Genomic DNA, 20,523 nt, shown 5'->3' with positions numbered 1-20,523 from the left:
GCAATATGATATTTATCATAATATTTGTAAGTATACATTAGGCCAACTATATTAATGTGTTATTACTATTTTTTTTTAAAATATGTAAAAATAAATGATTATTTTTTTAAAAATAATATCTACTATCAAACAAAATGATAATAAAAATAGGTACAAAATCACGATAAATATTGTTACTAAAGACATGCATCATCATTTGACCATAAATCAATGATAAATATTCTTTTATATTGATATGAATCTTTGTTCTTTGATCATCATAAAATTTATAATATTAAGGTGAATAATCCAAAATAAATTGACTAGATAAACAATAAACATAACAACAACAACACAATATTACTGATAATAACATTAACATTCAAGCATTCAATATTCAATAATCAATACATCATTCTAAATAGTAGTAAATAACTATATACATACCCTTTGAATGACTTAGTTGTAGAGTTTTCTCGGAAATAATAACCACAAAAAATCAATACAAAATTATGGATATTTTACATTTTTGTTTCTCCAATTAATCCATTATAAAATACAACGTTTTAGAAATATGACTATTTTTTTTTCCATTAGAAACATATTCTTAATTTTACATTAAAAACTACTAATAAATTTTAAAATTTTGGCCAAATGAAAAAAGATTTAAATATAAATCTTATATTTAAAAAGATTTATTTATTTTTTCATTAAGAACATATTTAAATACCTATTTTTAGATTTCGTTAAAATTTTCTTTCAACGTGAATTAAAGATAATTTTTTATTTTTAAAATTTTGAGTTACATTATTTTTACTAAAAATATGAAAAAAAAACATTATTTTTACTGTGTAATATTTTTTTATTAATGATTTTTTTATATGTTTAAACATAAATAATTGAACGTTTAAGTTTAAATCCAATACCACTATTAACTTTAAATTCTTTCTTTAATTCGTTTTTTTTCTCTCCACAAAATAAAGTAATATCATTAGAAACATATTCATAATTTTACATTAAAAACTACTAATAAATTTTAAAATTTTGGCAAAATGAAAAAAGATTTAAATATTACTTTTACATTTAAAAAGATTTATTTTTTTTCCATTAAGAACATATTTAAATACCCATTTTTAATTTTCATTAAAATTTTCTTTCATCGTGAATTAAGGATAATTTTTTATTTTTAAAAATTTGTGTTAGATTATTTTTACTAAAAGTATGAAAAAAAACATTATTTTTACTATGTAATATATTTTTCTTATTAATGACTTTTTTATATGTTTAAACATAAATAATTGAATGTTTTAGTTTAAATCCAATACCACTATTAACCTTAAATTATTTCTTTAATTCGTTTTAGTCTTTTTTCTTTTTTCCACAAAATAAAGTAATATCACTATTTTTTTTTTCCATTAGTAACATATTCTTAATTTTACATTAAAAACTATTAATAAATTTTAAAATTTTGGCAAAATGAAAAAATATTTAAATATAAATTTTACATTTAAAAAGATTTATTTATTTTTTCCATTAAGAACATATTTAAATATCTATTTTTAGATTTCGTTAAAATTTTCTTTCAACATGAATTAAAAATAATTTTTTATTTTTAAAATTTTGAGTTACATTATTTTTACTAAAAGTATGAAAAAAAAACATTATTTTTACTATGTAATATTTTTTTTTATATGTTTAAATATAAATAATTTGAGCCTATGATATAATATTTTAAAAATCATAGTTGAACATTCTAAACTATATTTTTAAAATAGTTATCATAATTTGATATGCATAAGAAATAGGTTGGGTTTATTTTGAACAAAGTGTGAGTTGTTTTAGAATAAAGTGTGGGTTGTTTTAGAACAAAGTGTGAGTTGTTTAGAAATATGCATAAGAAATAGGTTAAAAAATTTATTCTTTTTGAACAAAGTGTGAGTTGTTTGATTCCATTTAAAATCACCTAAATCAAAATTTCCATCCTAAAAAAAACTACCAAAATAGCAATGAAATTGCAAGGTAATTGTTTTTAAAGAAATAGATAAAAGACATACTTACGGTTTATTATATTTAACTAAAGAAGACATACTCATTTTGATAGCTAAATACCAACCAAATACCAACCACAACAGCAGAATACCAACCAGTAAAGTGGACTACATTAAAGTTTATTATATTTATTAGAGTTATTTTTAATACTTAACCCTAACATATATAACAGAATGTTAATAACATGTAATTCTCTCTTATGATAATCCACTATAAAAAATATGTCAACTTATTAAAAGAAAAATATTACACCTTACGAAAAAAAACTTTACATTTTACCAAATATTGCAACTTACCAAAAAAAAACTTTGAATAATATCCACGGTAAACAAAATAAACATTAAAAAAACCAGTAAAAATTATCAAAAACTTAATTCAAAGTTAAATAACAAAAATATATCAACTTACCAAATAAAATACCACATTGAAACAAATTAATGATATGAAGGTAGAAAATTATCGGTATTTGAGAAAAAATGAAGAATGTGGAAGAAATGAAGAAAATTTTGTTTTGGGTGAAGATGAAATGAGGGCTTCGATGATGAAGGGAAAGATGAAATGAGAATTTCGGTGAAGGAGAAGATGAAATTGATGAAGGAGGAGATGAAATCCGTGGAAAAAAAAGATGAAATCGATGGAAGGAAGGAAAGAAAGTTGATTTTTTATGGTTGAACGGATGCATTATGACCATTTTACTTATTTATTTTTTTAATGCAGTGTAAAATTAAAAAAAAAATTTGCAGAGACATTCAAATGAGGACAAAAAAAAGTCTCCTTCCCCCTAAATAAATTTGAAACCCCATTTTCCCTAATTAACTTTCAAAACTCCCCAAATCTAAATAACCATTAGAATTGCCAGTCACTGTAATTTTCCTAATAATTAATATAAAATAAATTGATCTTTAAACTCTAAATCAAATTAGATTTTTGGTCAATAAGATTTATTAGATTGATGTCAGTCTAATAAGTACTCTATATATATAAAATTAGCAAATTGAAAGTTAGAAAAAAATACTAGCCAACCAACTCAAAGATTTTTTATTATTATTATTATCCGTTTGAAAGAAAATTTTAGAGATTAATAGAGAAAATTACAATAATAAACAAATTACAAGAGTATGATTTGGAATTAGAGATGTCCAATTTCCCTGGATCCTATGGGTCTCGCTCCAAACGGGATAGGAATTCTCCAATTACGCGGAGAATGGGGGAGGGAGTGGGAAAAAAATTTCCCGTGAGCTAAACGGGGACGGGAACGTTCTCCGTCTCCACCCCGTTCCCCATCCTAATTAGCTTTTACAGATTTATTTAGTATAGTTATCTAATGTTATGTTATTATTATTATTATATAAATATTACATTTAAATTTTAAATTTGATTATTTATTGAAAAAGATAATAAATATGTTTAAATTAAATGTTTAAATTTAGATTATATGTAAATAATTTGATTTATATTTATTTCTTTCTATTAAAAAAATTAAATAATTTTTTTTTATTAAAATTTGAGTAATTTCTCTTTAAATTCAAATTATCATAATAAAACTAATCATAATAAATAATTTATTGATAAAATTAATTTACATCAGTGATTTAGTAACGAGGAAAAATTTTCTGAAATCTGATCCAACGAATTTTCGACGGAAAATGGGAAATGGGAAGCGGAGACGGGATGGGAAATGACATTGGCCGTAGTTGGAATTCGAAACAAAAGAGAGAAGGAAACAAAGTTATGACTTCGTTGAATTGAATGAATTGCAGTTCGAAGCTTTCATCCATGGCAAAAAGACGACACCTGAGACCTTCTCTCTTCTTCCTCCTTCTCATCTTCCTTACAGTTTTTGGAGTGATCGTTCCAGTATTTGCTCTTCTTCCTTCACTGAATTCTCACTCCCACGGTCTCTTCCGCCATCACCATCATCATTCCAACTTCAAGAAGGTTCATCCACTCTCTTTTTGCATCTCATTAATGTCTTCCTTATTACTCAATTGCTGTCTCGATGATTCCTGATTTTTCTTTCATAGCAATTGTTCATCACTCGAGTGCTTGAATGTTTCGTTTTGAAGTTAACTGACTCTGTTTCTTTCCGCGATATAGTATTTAATGCTTCCTATTGGCTTTAATATTTGAGCTATGATTCATTTCATTCAGGTAAGTAGCACTAATTAATCTTTTTCGCATTTTTTAAGTTCTTGGATTTGGGTATACCTTTTTCGCGAATCCAAAATTAGCTCAATACTGAACTTGAATCTGGTTCATATAGCGTATATCATGTTCTTCTGTGATTACGAGGAAGTCAAGAATATTTCTGTTTTATAGGTTTACATTTCCAGTGTTTGGATTTAGACAATTTGGAGGCTTTTTGAGTCCTTGAAGTCTGTAGAAGCAAGTGTTCATAAACCTTTTGGAATCCTTTCTTCGAATTTGGATTGTGAGTCTGTAACTTGACACTTTCAGCAACCAATCGGAAATAAGCTGGGCGGTGAAACTTTGGTGTCTCCTCTTGAATTATATCTTGTAGAATAACTTCTCGAAATAACTAAATAACTACTTACTGATAGTGCGATAACGAAGCTTTCAACAAGAAACCAACAAGCATTGATATTGAATGTTAAAAGTTTTGTTCTCTGTTCTTTTCATTAGACGGAGTTTGATTCCACTAGCAGAATTAATTTTCTCGTCATTAGCTTTTTAACTCTATTAAATAAAACACAAATAATTTTTTAGTATATTTATTCTTTGTCTGCACTAATGAAGATCTGCCTTAAAAATTTGTGGCATAGCCTCATCTTTGCCCTTCATTTTATATACCGTCAGTGATCCACAATTCTCAAGCAGTCGGATAGTTTGTACTTTGCATCAGGTTCACACTAGAAAGTTTGAGATTGATGATGACATGTTCTGGAAAGATGGTAAACCATTCCAGATTATTGGTGGCGACCTGCATTATTTCCGAACTCTTCCCGAGGTATTTATTTTGCACTTATTTCCTTTCGTAGTTATAAAGTAATAATATATCATGTATGGAAATGCTCTCTGCAATGGGCTTTCTATGAAATTCCTTTGGATTATAACTTCATCTTTGAAGTGTCATTCTTGATCTTTCGGATCAGACTACACAGAAATGGATTTTTATACAATATTTTTGAGCAGGTCGATGAAGTTTCACAGCAGAAGTAAGGTTTTGATTTGTCAAATATGTTTTAGCGAAACTGTCGACTGGCTTCCATTCCACTAACTTGGCCATAATAACTTTCATAGTTACTGATATAGTCACCATGCTGAGAAAAGAAGTTGAGGCTCCCATTCAACCTTTTCTTGTCTTTTCATTTATGTCAGTGAAATTTGAAATTTTAAAATGTGGTTCCTCACACAAGACAGATGTCACACTAGATGTCCTGGCAAAGTTAGAGACAACAACAAAGTAACAGATAATGAATCAAGAATAAATGCACAAAAACTGGTATCCAGTTCGATGATAACCCACCTACATCTGAGAGGTAGTGTGTCCAAGAAAGATAATCCACTAATATATAAAAGTCAAACAATTATAACATTGTACTTATCTGTAAATGATGCATATGTAGAGCCTAACTTAGCTAATCACTTAGGCTCCCCCTAGATGTGAGACTCCATCACTCGAACTTACATTCCCCTAATTATGTGAATACTAGTGATGCAACACTCAGGCTCTCCCTAAGTGTGTGATACTCCCTCTCACTCGAACATATCTTTCCTCCTTCTTGTGAACTTCCTTCACATGAGAACTTAGGTTCCCCCTAAGATTGAAAATCCCTTCTTGATTAACTTTGTCTTAGACTCCCCCTAAGACCAATTAAAGATTCACAAGGTCGATACGTTTGCAGTATGGACAGCTTGAAGAAAACGCCGCCACAAGTTAAGAGTAATTCTTTCTTCTTTGAATACAGAACACCACATAAAGTAATATGTAAAAACTCCATGAGCAATCTCACAATAACACATGTGATAACCCTAGCAAAAAGACTTATTGGGCTCAAATAGCACAGTGGAAAGATGGAAAAAATCCTCATTCAAAATCGGCAAATCACCAAAAAGGAAAACATCCTAGAGAAAATATTCTGCAGAATAATTTAAATAAGAAAAGAAATATTCTGCAGAGTTAGCATCTTTAGTCACAACCTCTAAGACAGGTTCCCACAAAGACATAATCGGAGACAACCCATAAACTTTCCAAGGAGCAAATGTCAGGAGTCTCAAACAAATATAGATAGTCAATAACACAGATCTAACAAAATTTAATAGAAAGTAGCAATTGTTACCTATCCTCAAGCATAATATTGTTGACTGGAAGATCTAGAACTTCAAAATTTGTTTTTTTTTTCCCTTCTTACATATGACTTTTTATCGTGTGTAATGATGTTATGCTTGTAGTACTGGGAAGATAGACTGCTTAGAGCAAAGGCATTGGGATTAAACACAATCCAAACTTACATCCCCTGGAATCTGCATGAGCCAAAACCTGGAAATTTCACATTTAGTGGGATTGCAGACATAGTGTCGTTTATCCAACTCTGTCAGAAGCTAGATTTTCTAGTCATGCTCCGGGCAGGGCCTTATATATGTGCAGGTACACTACTTGTAATTAATTTTAATTCAAACAATTCAAAGTCTTATTTTGATTCAGAAGGAGTATGTTTTCTTTCTTGTGACACCAGCGTCTTTTGTACATATTTTGGGAGATTCATTCAACCTATTATCTCATTATCTGCAGTCAGTGCCCTTTGATCCTTGCCCATTCTGACTTCTTCTGCTGTAGATGTTCCTGTCTGCTTGCATATTGATTTTAAAAAGAAAGTGATATTGGTTAGGTATGCAGCTACTTATAGCAAGATTAAAAGATTTTTCAAATCCCTCAATACTCGTTGGGGTTAGAATTGGTACCATTCTCTAACTGATTCTTTATTGGAAAACTCACGAGATATATAAATCTAAGTACAACCAAAAGGTTTTTCAATCCATGACAGCATGTTTGAATTGAAAGGGTATGTCACCATTATATAATATCAAAGACAAAGTACGTCCAATAGTTTTTCAATCCATGAAACCTTGTTTGGATGAAAAGGGTATGCTACCATTATATCAAATCTTAGAGACACTTTTGAGATTTTTGAAACTCTTGGTCTAGCATACAATTCAAAGTCTGTTTGGTCTGTAGTCTCTTAATTAGTTAAGAGAATCTATTCATTAAAATGTTTGTTTTCATTACCTGATTATTAGTAATGATGGTACTGTTTTGATGTTGATAATAATTGTTTAGTTAAGAACTCAGAACCATTTTAAAAAAAAAAGATGAAGAAGAACAAAAGAAAGAAAAGAAAAAGAAAAAATAAAATAAAATCTTATTGTTATTTGTTGCAGAGTGGGATTTTGGGGGTTTTCCTGCTTGGTTGCTTACCAAAACGCCAGCTTCTAGACTAAGATCCTCAGATCCTGGTTACCTCCAGTGGGTATGTGTTCTTTATTATAATCTTCCAAGTAAGTTAAGAACGGTTTAATAGTTCAACACATGACTCTGGGATGAATATTAAATTCAGACAAGTCAGTCTTATGTGTGTAATGTGACCTTTTCTCGTGTTATTACTTGTTGCATTACTATTTTTATGAGAAATTTTAGTTCTTATGATTTGATTGGAAAAGATGTTCGAGTGCTGGAAAATTTTAGTAAGATAATTCTACCGACTGTATATTAGGTTAATGCCACTTTCTTGTTGAGTTAAAAGGTGTGCTGTGACCTTCTATTACCCTATTACTTTAACTTTGTCTGGTTAATTATTGAATTTCTCTTCCAGTTGTATAATTGTATTCACGCCTTGATTCTTTCCGTGATAACATATTACCCTTCTCTTGATTTCAATTTTTCTTTTTTAATATCTGTCTATGACCTCAATAGTAAAACAACTGAGAGCCGTCAATGAAAATGATTACCTCATATACATTGCATTAATCATATACCTTTTATTTTTCGTTCAGATGGAAAAGTTTGAGTAAGGAAATCTTTATTCATGGTTACCCACCCATGCTGACGCTCTTATCTTGTATATTGTAATACTTTTGCGAACAAATTATTTATTTGTGTGATTATATGAGCATATCTTTTTTATCCAAAAAAAAGTGTGAAATTGAAGCCCATCCTTTCAGCTGCCTGAGTTCTTAACTTGTGAAAGAAGTATCTTATGTTTTAGTTGCTTGGTTTATGTGTTTTGACCTATAATTTCCTCTTGATTTGTTGTCTACCCAACAGATTCAAGGTATACTTTTCTCTTAATACTTGGTATAACTGATTATAGGTTGAAAGATGGTGGGGGATTATTCTTCCGAAAGTAGCTCCCCTTCTTTACAATAATGGAGGCCCTATTATAATGGTTCAGGTATGTAAAATTATTATTTTTAGCATGGTTTCTAATAATTAGCGTATATAAATTGGATTTATTCTTTGTAAATTGTTTGCCAAGAACTTTTTAGGCTTCCTACAAGACGGGAAACATTCTGTATTTTTTTTAGGTGTCCTTTAGGGTAGTCTCCTGATCCTCTTTCACTTTTCATGCACTAAATTTTGTTTCTTGTCACTGAAAAGGAAAAAGAAACGGAAAGGAAGTTAAGGTTTTATTTAGTAATGCCTCTTGTGTGGTCTAGTAATGTAGGGTATGATTACTTCTACATACTTGCTAAGGCAGCATGACTGACTATTGTGGTCTGTACTTGAGAGAATGAGAATATGAAAAGATGACATGGAAAATGTTAAACTCATATTTCAGGAAAGGATATATTATATGTAGTTACTTGGGCAAGCATTAATGTATATGCCACCTTGGGGCAGATAATTACAAATTTTATAGACACAACTTAACTGTTTTATTGTTATTTTTTCGTTACTGTTTCAAATCCTGATTCCTAAATTGGAAAACCATCAGATTTGTTGGTTCATAGTCTTCTACCTTGTTCGGTTCAAATAATCATATTATTTTTCATTTTGAACATCCTCTGGTTGTAAACATTGCACTTAGAGCCCCAGAGGGACTGTTTTGACAGATTGAAAATGAATTTGGCTCATATGGAGATGATCAAGCTTACCTTCACCATTTGGTTACGTTGGCAAGAGGTTACCTTGGGGATGAAATAATATTGTAAGCTGTTCTACTTTTTCAAAGTTATGTTCATTGTTAAAAATAACGCTTTCAGCTAAATGATATAAAATAACAATGATACATTCTCTTTGTGGCTTTCCGATCTGAACAACTTTACTAATATTCATCTTTGTAATACTTCTGAACTAATAGTCTATGGAAAGACTTGTTTGGAATGACTTTTTAAGTGCTTAAAAATATATCTTTTGGCACTTAAAATATTCTTGTAAGTAATAGATAGTCATTTCATACAAAACCTTAATTGATTATTCAAACAGGCCTTGATATGCATATAATACATGGTTCAAATGGATGCTCATGAATGAGAACAAGATTCTGCTAGCGTACAGAGATATCACTATTTCTTATATCAACAGATGTCTGCTTATCTTCAATTTTGTTTTTAAGCAGCTTTACAGTTTTCCACAACTAACTGTTCTTGTGACACTGTCCTTTAATGAGCTTTAGGTATACTACAGATGGAGGTACTAGGGAAACTCTTGAGAAAGGAACCATTCGTGGCAATGCTGTGTTTTCGGGTAAGTTCATCATTAGACTATGCCTAGTTTTCTAACATGACCACTGATTATATCTTCTTATTCTCGATATTTTCGATCTTGTAGAGCTATTATTCACAAAAAGTAGGGCAGTGCTATCTTTCTGCTTCTGGCTATTTTGAATTGAAAATTTCCATGTGCATTCTCTGTGAATGAACATAATGTCAATTCCAGCTTTCACTGTCGGTTTTTGTGCAAGGATACTTTTACTAGTTTGTTAAATGTTAACGTTGATCGTTCTTCCTAGATCTGGTTCATGTCCTAAAATACCAAATGAGCGTGTATGAGGTGTATTGGTTGACATAAAATGGCTGCACCAATACCTTTTCCTTCTTTTTTTTCCTTTTTTCTTTTCCTGTTTCTTTTTCTGCTGTGCTTAATGGATGTAGTTGTCTCATATGTTAAAAACAAATTCTATGCTCCCTCACATGCCATGTATTCAAATTCTGATTCGAAGTTTTAAATTTTAATGGGTAAGTGATAGATATCAGAGAAAAATGCAACTATGGTTTGAGTTTTCATTTTTCTTGTTCCTTGAATAAGTTTTTGAAACCTACAAATTTGGATTTGAATATAGGTACCTCTTCCTAGTTCTTTGGTTTTATGAAAATACAATGTTCTACTGAATCATCCTCGGTCCAGTATTTGACCTCACCCAACCTTATTTCCACCATGTGTAGCTATTGACTTTTCAACTGGTGAAAGACCTTGGCCTATTTTTAATTTACAGAAGGAGTTCAACGCCCCTGGAAAATCTCCACCACTTACTGCGTGAGTGCTATATGCTCTTAAAATTTCCTCTTTTGACTAACAACAGAGTTTTAAGTTCATGAAAATTTGTCTGTTTAGAGAGTTCTACACAGGCTGGCTTACACATTGGGGAGAAAATATGGCCACAACTGATGCCAACACTACAGCAGCTGCGTTGAGTGAAATTTTGGCCGGGAAAGGGTCAGCTGTGCTTTATGTATGTCTGGAAAGTATAAAATATAGCTACTCATTTATTGTCATTTGAAACAACTACTTCATCCTTCTTTTTAGATGGCTCATGGTGGAACAAATTTTGGATTTTATAATGGAGCGAATACTGGTGATGACGTGTTGGATTACAAGCCTGATCTTACTTCGTATGATTATGTGAGAATGGCATTAATGTTGCTTTACTTTTTCCTTTTCACTTATTTTTCCTTCGACTCATCAGCATAATTGTGAAACATAAATATCAACTCACACTTTTCCAGGATGCACCAATTAAGGAATCTGGTGACATTGACAATGCTAAATTTGAAGGTTATCTTCCCCTATGTTTCCTCTTTTCCTTTATCTTTACAAATTTTTGGATGAATAAGAACTTCTTTCCCCCCTTGCCACAACCAACCAGACTTGGATAGAGAGTGGCTCCCAGTCACCCCGACCTATTTCAACCAAATGATAGGGTCCATATACTTTCTTTGAAATTACTCGCTTCTTGTAACTTGACATCATTCACATATAATTTTATTTCCTTTCTAGGAAGCTATTCATGTTTTTAGTTGGATGTAGTTGAGTGAGAAGTGGGCTAGTGTTGAAGCATGTTGCACTTGTTATCAACTATGGATGATGGAGCTTGTATCAGATATATACAAAGCTATGCATGTTTGTTGATGTTGTTCTTTTGCCCTCTCTGCATACATATATATATGTGTGTATATATGTAATATTGTTGGAAATAAGGGGCTTTGTTGATAGTTTATAGCCCCAAGGGTATTTTAATATTTTACTTTACCCTAGGTTTATTTCTTTTTTTATTTTAGGGCTTGCTAGAGCCTATAAATATGACTTCTATTGTAACTTTCATTGTGTGTTAAAAGTAATAAAAGAACTCGTTACCGTGGTTTTTTCTCCCTGTTCTAGGGTTTTCCACGTAATCCTAGTGTTCTCTATTTTCTATCTTCCAACATGGTATCAGAGTGTGGTGAGGCGAAAACCAACCCGTGCAAGATAATCTTAGTTCTGCACTAGCCTCGCTACTGCCGATTCTGACCACCGACGCTATTCCTGCCGCTGCCGATACCGTCGTTATTGCTGCCGCGGTTAATCAATACCTTCAGTCTTTGCATATCTGTCCAACTCTAGTGCCACCGCAATCCTTTGGTGGAAACCCTAGCACCGCCGCCCTTTTTCACAATGCCACCGGCGTTCCTCCCTTGTTACCGAGAGCTGCTGCTACCTATCCCTTCAACCTCAATGCCAGTTGCCGAAACCTACACCTTGAATCCGAGATTAGTGAGTCGTCCACCTACCACAAAGGTAAATCCCTTGCTGCGGCAACGTCGGGAATCCCTAACTCCTTTCCCTTTCAGTCGCAAGCAACCTATCTGTAGTCGTCGGGTCTTCCTCATCATGAGCCGCCTATTTATAAACATCAAGGTTCGATTGGTTTATCTTCGATAATGGTTCAACAACAGTTGGCTAATCTTCAGGCAAGTTTTCAGCAACAAATCGCTGCTCTTGGGGCAGCCCTAGGTGCTTCTACAAACTTAAATTCTAGTACAGTGAATTCTGACATTCCTTCCGGTCTACTGATGTATCTAGAGAATCCGGTAACCTCTTTCCCTACTTTAACTACTGTAAACTACTTGTCTGGATCTATGGGAAATTCTATAGGGTTAATTGCAGGAGAAAAGTTGAATGATCAAAATTATTTCTCCTGGTCTCAATCCATTAAAATGATTCTTGAGGGGCGTCACAAGTTTGGGTATCTAACTGGTGAGATACCAAGACCTAGGCTAGGGGACCCTCAGGAGCGCATTCGGAAAGGAGAAGACTCCCTGCTTCGATTACTGCTGATTAATAGTATGGAACCTTAGATAGGGAAACCGTTGTTGTATGCTGCGATTGCTTGAGATATCTGTGATGTAGTTCAGAAATTATATTTTAAGAGGCAGAATGCGTCTCGTCTTTACACTCTGCGTAAACAGGCTCACGAGTACAAACAGGGGATGATGGATGTCACTTCATACTTTAACAAATTGTCCTTAATCTGGCAGGAGATGGACCGGTGTCGTGAAATTATTTGGGATTGCCCTTGTGGAGGTGTTCAATATTCCAAGATTGAGGAAGTCGATCGTGTCTATGATTTTCTAGCTGGTTTGAACTCTAAGTTTGATGCAGTGCGAGGCCGTATACTGGGATAGAGGCCTATACCTTATCTTATGGAAGTGTGTTATGAGGTTCGTCTAGAGGAAGACAGAGCTAGTGCTATGAACATCGCGACTGTATCTGCTACTAATTTTGTTGCTTTCAGTATGAAATTATCTTGTTCTGATAGTGACAGGAAAAATGGGAAACCGACCCCGGTGTGTGAACATTGCAAGAAACCCTGACATACGAAAGATCAGTGCTGGAAGTTACATGGTAGACCACCGAATGGCAGAAGACGTCTTGCAAATGACATGTCCAATCCTACTGTTGAGACTCAGTTCAACACCAAAATTGCTATTCTTCGTAGTGATAATGGTCATGAGTTCCTTAATAATACTCTTCGTGATTTTCTATCTTCTAAAGGCATTGTCCACCAAAGCTCGTGTGCTTCTACACCTCAACAGAATGGGGTGGCTGAAAGGAAGAATCGTCACCTTCTTAAGGTTGTACGGTCTCTCATGCTGTCTACTTCACTTCCATCTTACTTATGGGGGGATGCAGTTCTGACTGTAGCCCATCTTATTAATCGAATGCCTTCTCGTGTCCTCCAACTCCAAACCCCTCTTGAATGGCCAAGGAGCCATACCCTACCACGCGACTTATTCCTGATGTTCCTCTTTGAGTTTTTGGATGCATTGCCTTTGTCCATAGTCATGGCCCTAACCAAACTAAGTTTATCCCTCGTACTCAGAAATGTGTCTTCGTTGGGTATCCCCTTTACCAGTAAGGTTATAAATGCTTCCACCATTCTTTCCGGAAATACTTCATCTCCATGGATGTAATGTTCCTTGAGGATAAATCTTTCTTTCCCGTTAGTCATCTTCAGGGGGAGAGTACTAGTGAAGTACTAACTGGTCCACATCTTCAGTCCCTACTGATCTTCCTGAACTCCTTCTTGAACCCATCCTGAATGCCCATGACACCGTTCTACCCACTAAACAAGTCCCTTGGATAACCTACTATAGGAAGAATCTCAGAAAGGAAATGGTGTCCCCTATTGCTTCGCCGACTCCGGTCCATGAATCTGAACCAACGCAAACTCAAGGTACTATTGGCCCTGATAATACTAACTTGTGTGTTGAGGATGATATTGTTGATTTGGTTGAGAATGACAGGAATGATATATTAGTTCCAGAGAATAACAGGGTTGCAAGCAGTGATGTGATTTTGATAGAAACACAAGAGGGTGAGATTCTACATCAGGTTGGAAAATGTAATCAAAATCCCATTACAGATGAGGAGTCAGACAAACCAGAGGATCATGATATCTCTCTTGACATGCCCATTGCATTGAGAAAGGGCACCAGATCTTGCACCAAGTATCCCATGTATAGTTGTATGCTTTACAGTAATCTGTCTTCTGGTTTCAGGGCGTTCACTGCCAACCTTGATATAGTAACAATACCGCAAAACATACATATGGCTATGGAAATTCTTGAGTGGAAGACTGTCGTCGTGGAAGAAATGAGAGCTCTTGAAAAGAATAATATGTGAGACCTTGTTGTTCTTCCTAAAGGGCATAAAACAGTTGGGTGCAAGTGGGTGTTCACTCTGAAGTATAAATCAGATAGAACTCTAGACAGGTACAAGGACAGACTTGTAGTAAAAGGGTTTACTCAAACTTATGGGATAGATTATTCTGAGACTTTCTCCCCTATAGCGAAGTTACATACAGTTCGGGTCCTTCTTTCTGTTGCAGTTAATAAAGATTGGCCTCTCCATCAGCTTGATGTGAAAAAGGCATTTTTGAATGGTGAATTAGAAGAAGAGGTGTCTATGAGCCCCCAGGTTTTGAAGTTTAGTTTGATCATCATGATTGTAAACTCAGGAAGTGTTTGTATGGTTTAAAACAGTCTCCGAGAGCATGGTTTGATAGGTTTACTACCTTTGTTAAGGCCCAAGGTTTCACTTAGGGACACTCTGACCACACATTGTTTACAAAAAGGCCAGTATTTGGGAGAATTGTTTTTCTAATTGTGTATGTTGATGATATTGTCCTGTCAGGAGATGATGCTGCTGAGATCACCAGGCTGAAAAAGAAAATGGCTGATGAGTTTGAGATCAAAGATCTAGGGAATCTAAAGTATTTCCTTGGAATGAAGGTAGCAAGATCAAGGGAAGGGATCTCTGTCTCACAACGGAAATACACTCTTGACCTATTAAAAGAAACAAGTATGACTGGATGTAGACTTGCTGACACTCCTATTGAATTCAATGCGAAACTAGGAGATTCTATTGACAAAGTTCTTATTGATAAAGAGAGGTATCGACTTCTAGTGGGAAAACTAATTTACTTATCTCACACTATACCAGATATTTCCTATGCTGTCAGTATTGTTAGTCAGTTTATGCAGGCACCTACGAAGAATATATGGAAGCTGTGAATCGGATTTTGAGATATTTGAAAAGCTCACCGGGTAAAGGTCTAATGTTCAGAAAAACTGACAGGAAATGCATTGAGGCTTATACCGACTCTGATTGGGCAGGATCAGTTATTGACAGAAAGTTTATATCTGTATATTGTACTTTTATGTAGGGTAACATAGTTACTTGGAGAAGTAAGAAGCAAAATTTTGTTGCTATGAAGCTGAATATAGAGCTATGAGTTTGGTAATCTATAAAGAAATCTGGTTGAAGAAAGTTCTGATTGATCTACACCAAAACAACGTTCTACCTACGAAGCTCTACTGTGAATAATAAAGCGGCTACAAGCATAGCCAATAATCCTGTACAACATGATAGAATGAAACATGTGAAGATTGACAGATACTTTATAAAAGAGAAACTGGACAATGACAGTATCTATATTTCGTATATTCCATCTAGTCAACAAGTTGCTAAAGGTTACTTAGGCAAAGTTTTAACTCACGTGTTAGCAAGATAGGTCTGATTGACATCTACGCCCCAACTTGAGGGGGAGTGTTGGAAGTAAGGGGCTTTGTTGATAGTTTATAGCTCCAAGGGTATTTTAGTATTTGACTTTACCCTAGGTTTATTTCTTTTTTTATTTTAGGGTTTGCTAGAGTCTATAAATATGACTTCTATTGTAACTTTCATTGTGTGTTAAAAATAATAAAAGAGACTCTCTATCGTAGTTTTTTTTCCCTGTTCCAGTATTTTCCATGTAAACCTAGTGTTCTCTATTTTCTATCTTTTAACAAATATATATAGTGATTTATTTTAAATTTTAAATTCATTTATCCTTGCATTTTGCTAACTTTGAGACGAGCGACAGGTAAGGAGTACAAATTCAACAATCATATCATTTCCACTTCATGATGCAATTTAGAGATTCTCGTCAATGACACCTTTTTACAAGATTTGTTTTCATACAATACTACTCTCTTGAACATCATCCAGCAAACTTGGGCCGTGTTCAAATTCTAACGTCCATTATTGTAATGCCTCTAGCAATTCGAAGGGTTATACAGCACTACAGTGGAGCGTTGCTTCCTTCCGTTCCTTCTAACAATGAAAAGATAGGTTATGGACCAATTCACTTGCAGAAGAGTGCATTTTTGTTTGATCTAATCCATATGATGAATCCTGTTGATGTGGCTGTATCTGAAGAACCACTGTCAATGGAAGCTATGGATCAGGTGCGTTTTAATATCCCACTCCTGTCATGAATGACCCGAGGTTGTTGATATACTTAATTCTTAGAAGCTAAATGTATTTTGTGCAGAGCTTTGGGTTTCTATTATATACGACCGAATATGTGGCCAAGAATAATGAAGATGGACACGTTTTATTTATACCAGAGGTGCAGAATTATTGAAGCATTTATGTTTTACTTTTATTTTTTTTTATAGAAACGATGTTTTTTGCTCAGACCTTGATATCCTTCTTAATTCAGTATATTGAAATTCATGAATTACCCGTAGCCTGTACTAGCATGACTTTGCTACAAGAATTTGCAGGTGCATGATCGAGCACAAGTGTTCCTCTCTTGCTCTTCTGAAAACAAGGGCGTGCGGCCAACTTCTGTCGGCATTATTGAAAGATGGTCAAACCGGAGACTTAATCTGCCAAATACGAGATGTGACTCAAATACTTTATACATCTTGGTACCGGTGTCTCGCCTCCCTCTGCCATTGTCTTGATGTTATTTGATATACAAGCACGGACAATTTGGGCTGAATTGTTGGCTTTTCTATTCTTGTTATGCCATTATTAAGAGTTATTGTAGATGAAAAATTGCTTGTGGCAAACATAAACAATTACCCTCAATTATTTTTTATCCTATTCTTGTTATTGTCATCATTAAGAACTTATGCAAATGACTATTTTAACCCAGCAGTAGCTAAAATGTTTAGCGCAGTGGTAATCTAATATGATATGAAGGAAAAAACTCGTATATTCAGATCTTTACATTATCATTTTGACTCTCGATTGAGAAAATGTTAAAAAAAATAGCTAGAAGTAAATAAATCAATCCCAGTGGAGTATATTAATTAGTATGTTCATTTTATTTTACCCCAGGTTGAAAACATGGGTCGCATAAACTATGGACGCTACTTGGCTGACAGGAAGGTATTCTCAATTCTCACCAATGCAAACTTTTACTCCGTTCCCCTAGATATCTGAAGAAACTAATGGTTTGATTTTACAACTGATGTTTCTTGCTTGCTTTTTGCAGGGTATCGTATCATCCGTTTATTTGGACAACAGTGTCCTACATGGATGGAAAATGATCCCGATTCCTTTCAACAACCTGAATGAGATTCCAAGAATCAGTTTCTTCTCTCAGATTGCACATTCTGGACTCAACAAAATCATAGCAAATAGAGGCTTAGAAGTCAAGTCTGGTATGGATTTACGAAACTGCATGAGAAGCACGAAGCACACTCTTTATCACATTATTTTATTCCTCTGCTAATATTCCAATGTTCATTTGATGTCCTGCGAGAGATGATGAATATGTACAAATTACGTTTGTTTGTTATTCTCCTTCAGATAACATCTCGAGCGAACCGGCACTATACACCGGTTACTTTTATGTCGACAAAGTGAACCTGAGAAAAGATACATTCTTATCATTTGGTGGCTGGACTAAAGGGATTGCATTTGTGAACGAATTTAATCTTGGAAGATTTTGGCCGGTAAACTAGAGTTTAGTTTCGTGTTATCTCAAATATTATGGATGTGTTAAATAGCACATATTTCTTTTTCATCCCAGCATTGATCAATGATGATTTTGCAGGTAGTAGGGCCACAATGCAACCTATATGTTCCTGCTCCAATTCTTCGGCTTGGGAAGAATGTACTGGTATGAGAGTTTTATGCGTTGTTGCTCATTGTCATTTCCTTCAAACTGCCATATCTCGGTTTGAACTTGAAGTACTGCCTGATACAGGTGATACTCGAGTTAGAATCTCCAAATCGTGATTTAGTCGTACATTCTGTTGATCAGCCAGACTTCACCTGTGGTTCTTCCAAGTCCAACTTATCTCAGCTTTTAAGCCACCAACAATCTCCGCGCCTTTAAATTTGATATGAAGGCATAACCTTAAAGCAGCCAACCAAAGTGAGTGACATGAGTGATGAATACCTTATGATTTGTTTGTAATTGGGATCAAATTCAAGAGTAAGTTGTTTTTCATATTCCAGAAAAGGTAAAAGCTTTTTAACGCTTATTGATGGATCTAGAAAAGACTATAAGCTATTCTAGAAAGACTAAAAGTTTTAGTCAAACTCGAAAATGGCTAGAATTTCTCCTTCAAGATTAGAGAGTTTGTGCCTACAGCGCACTCATTTTGGTAAGTGTCTTAAAGAACTCTAGTGTATATATCCACTTCTCAACTTATAATTTCCAACATGGGACAACTAGAAGGATTGCAATGGGCCATTTGTAAGTCATTCCCAAAATGAATGCCCCCTTACCCTTACAACATACCCTCACTTGTATTCAAAAGAAAGTTAGCATGTCGGTTTCATTATATTATTAAAATAAGTTTCTAAAAGAATATAAGTTAAATTATATGTATAAAACAATAACACAATTACTTTGCCATTTTGTTTTTTTAAATTTATTTAGTTGGAGAATACATGACTTAGAGCAGTTGGAGGACGAAAATTGAGACATGAAAGGGTGTGGAATGCAATTTTAGACTTGAACACTTCTATATTGTTCAAAGTCATTGTCATATCATTTCAAGTTTCAATTTTCATCCAATATTTTAATAGATTTTTGCTCCATAGTTGTTTGCAATGTCTATGAAAGGTCAATGGTAATATTGTATATTTGAAAGAATAGGAGTCACTTTTGAAATAAGGATAAAGTTCAAGGCTATATGTATTTATATATATTATCCAAGAATATATTATAAAAATAAAGGTTAAAAAGTAGTTTTAGTCTCTGAATTTTAGTTGGTAACGATTTAGTCCCTACATTTTCAAATTTTTAGTTCCTAAACTTAAATAAGTAACAATTTAATCTCTCTAATTTGTAATTTGTATTGATTTCATTCCTATCATGAAAAATAACGTTAAGATTTAATGAAATTTCAACACTCCCTAATTTGTATAATTCTTAAAATTACCAAAACACTCTTTATAGTCATCAACTTCATTTTCCCTATGTTGCTATGGCTACCATCAACCTTTGCCAATCACCATTGACAAACTTACTCCGGTGAAACTTTTGGCAACCATCTCTGACAATCACCATTAGCGATCAATCTCGAAGGCTAACATTGACAACCAACTTTGGCAAACTCCAAGAACCACCTTCAGCCACCAACACTACTACCAACTCCGACAATGACCAACTTCAGTAACCATTATTTTCAATTACTAATTCGTAGTATTTTATAGTCGTCCTTTATAGTGATTTGCCATTAATAAAAATACTTTTATTATATACCAAATCAAACAACTTGTATATAAAAACAGAGAAATAGTTGCCAAACACATAAGTGAGAAGTATTTTTATTTGAAGCAATTTTATAAAAAATGTTTAAATAAAAATATTTTTTTCCAAGTAAATCTAAACAAGTCCAAAGTTGTTATGTATTAAAAGTTGTAACTCAATTTTAATCAAGGTTTAAAATGTCAATGTCGATAGAAATAAGGTCTTAATTTTACAAAATTTTTTTATAGAAATATCGATAAATTGTCAATTTTGATGGATATTTTTGAAAAATTATAAAAATAAATTTAAACTAATAAATAAATATTTTATGATTTTTAAACAAGTTAACATATCTATTATTTATATTATATTTATATAAGTGACATTTTGATACTTATTCTTTTTGTATTTGATAGATTTTTTTACGATATAATAGAAATATTGATTCAGTCTAACTCATGAAAATGTAAAAATATCATAGAATTGACTGCAATGGACATGTGATGGAAAATTAATAGTATGATTTTCATGAAAATTTTCACTAAGTCGAAGGTATAAGAGTTAACTCTTTACCAACTTAGATTCATAAACTAAATTTTTATTGTTATGAAAGTTGTTTCCAGACCAAAATATTTTGTTAAATAAAAATAATTATCAACATTACCGAACACTTTTTTATATATATAAAGAAAAAAAAAAAAAAGCTTTGAAATTACAGTTTAAGGGTAAAAACTCG

At 33.2% G+C, this 20,523-nt stretch overlaps 1 protein-coding gene across 1 annotated transcript; it reads left to right on the top strand.

The window, feature by feature from the left end:
• Positions 1-3,641: 3,641 nt before the first annotated feature.
• On the top strand, positions 3,642-18,775 carry LOC120067987 (beta-galactosidase 17). The gene is made up of 19 exons (XM_039019680.1): positions 3,642-3,966; positions 4,892-4,996; positions 6,442-6,637; positions 7,429-7,517; positions 8,358-8,438; positions 9,100-9,194; positions 9,663-9,733; positions 10,432-10,522; positions 10,601-10,718; positions 10,793-10,888; positions 10,993-11,041; positions 16,346-16,533; positions 16,620-16,697; positions 16,855-17,001; positions 17,417-17,467; positions 17,574-17,742; positions 17,891-18,036; positions 18,138-18,203; positions 18,291-18,775. Exons 1-19 carry the CDS (start codon positions 3,778-3,780, stop codon positions 18,420-18,422), a joined length of 2,157 nt encoding a protein of 718 aa, XP_038875608.1. The 5' UTR covers positions 3,642-3,777; the 3' UTR covers positions 18,423-18,775.
• Positions 18,776-20,523: the final 1,748 nt, after the last annotated feature.

Source organism: Benincasa hispida, chromosome 1 (assembly GCF_009727055.1).
Source record: "Benincasa hispida cultivar B227 chromosome 1, ASM972705v1, whole genome shotgun sequence".
Classification (NCBI taxonomy): domain Eukaryota; kingdom Viridiplantae; phylum Streptophyta; class Magnoliopsida; order Cucurbitales; family Cucurbitaceae; genus Benincasa; species Benincasa hispida.
Note: the sequence above shows the minus strand (reverse complement) of the source record. Positions and strands in the feature narration are given on the sequence as shown.

Coding starts and splice junctions, on each gene's coding strand:
- LOC120067987 (XM_039019680.1), top strand. CDS start 3,778: ATGAATTGCAGTTCGAAGCTTTCATCCATGGCAAAAAGACGACACCTG. Junction 10,719..10,792: donor AAGGGTCAGCTGTGCTTTAT/GTATGTCTGGAA, acceptor CCTTCTTTTTAG/ATGGCTCATGGTGGAACAAA. Junction 17,002..17,416: donor CAAATACTTTATACATCTTG/GTACCGGTGTCT, acceptor ATTTTACCCCAG/GTTGAAAACATGGGTCGCAT.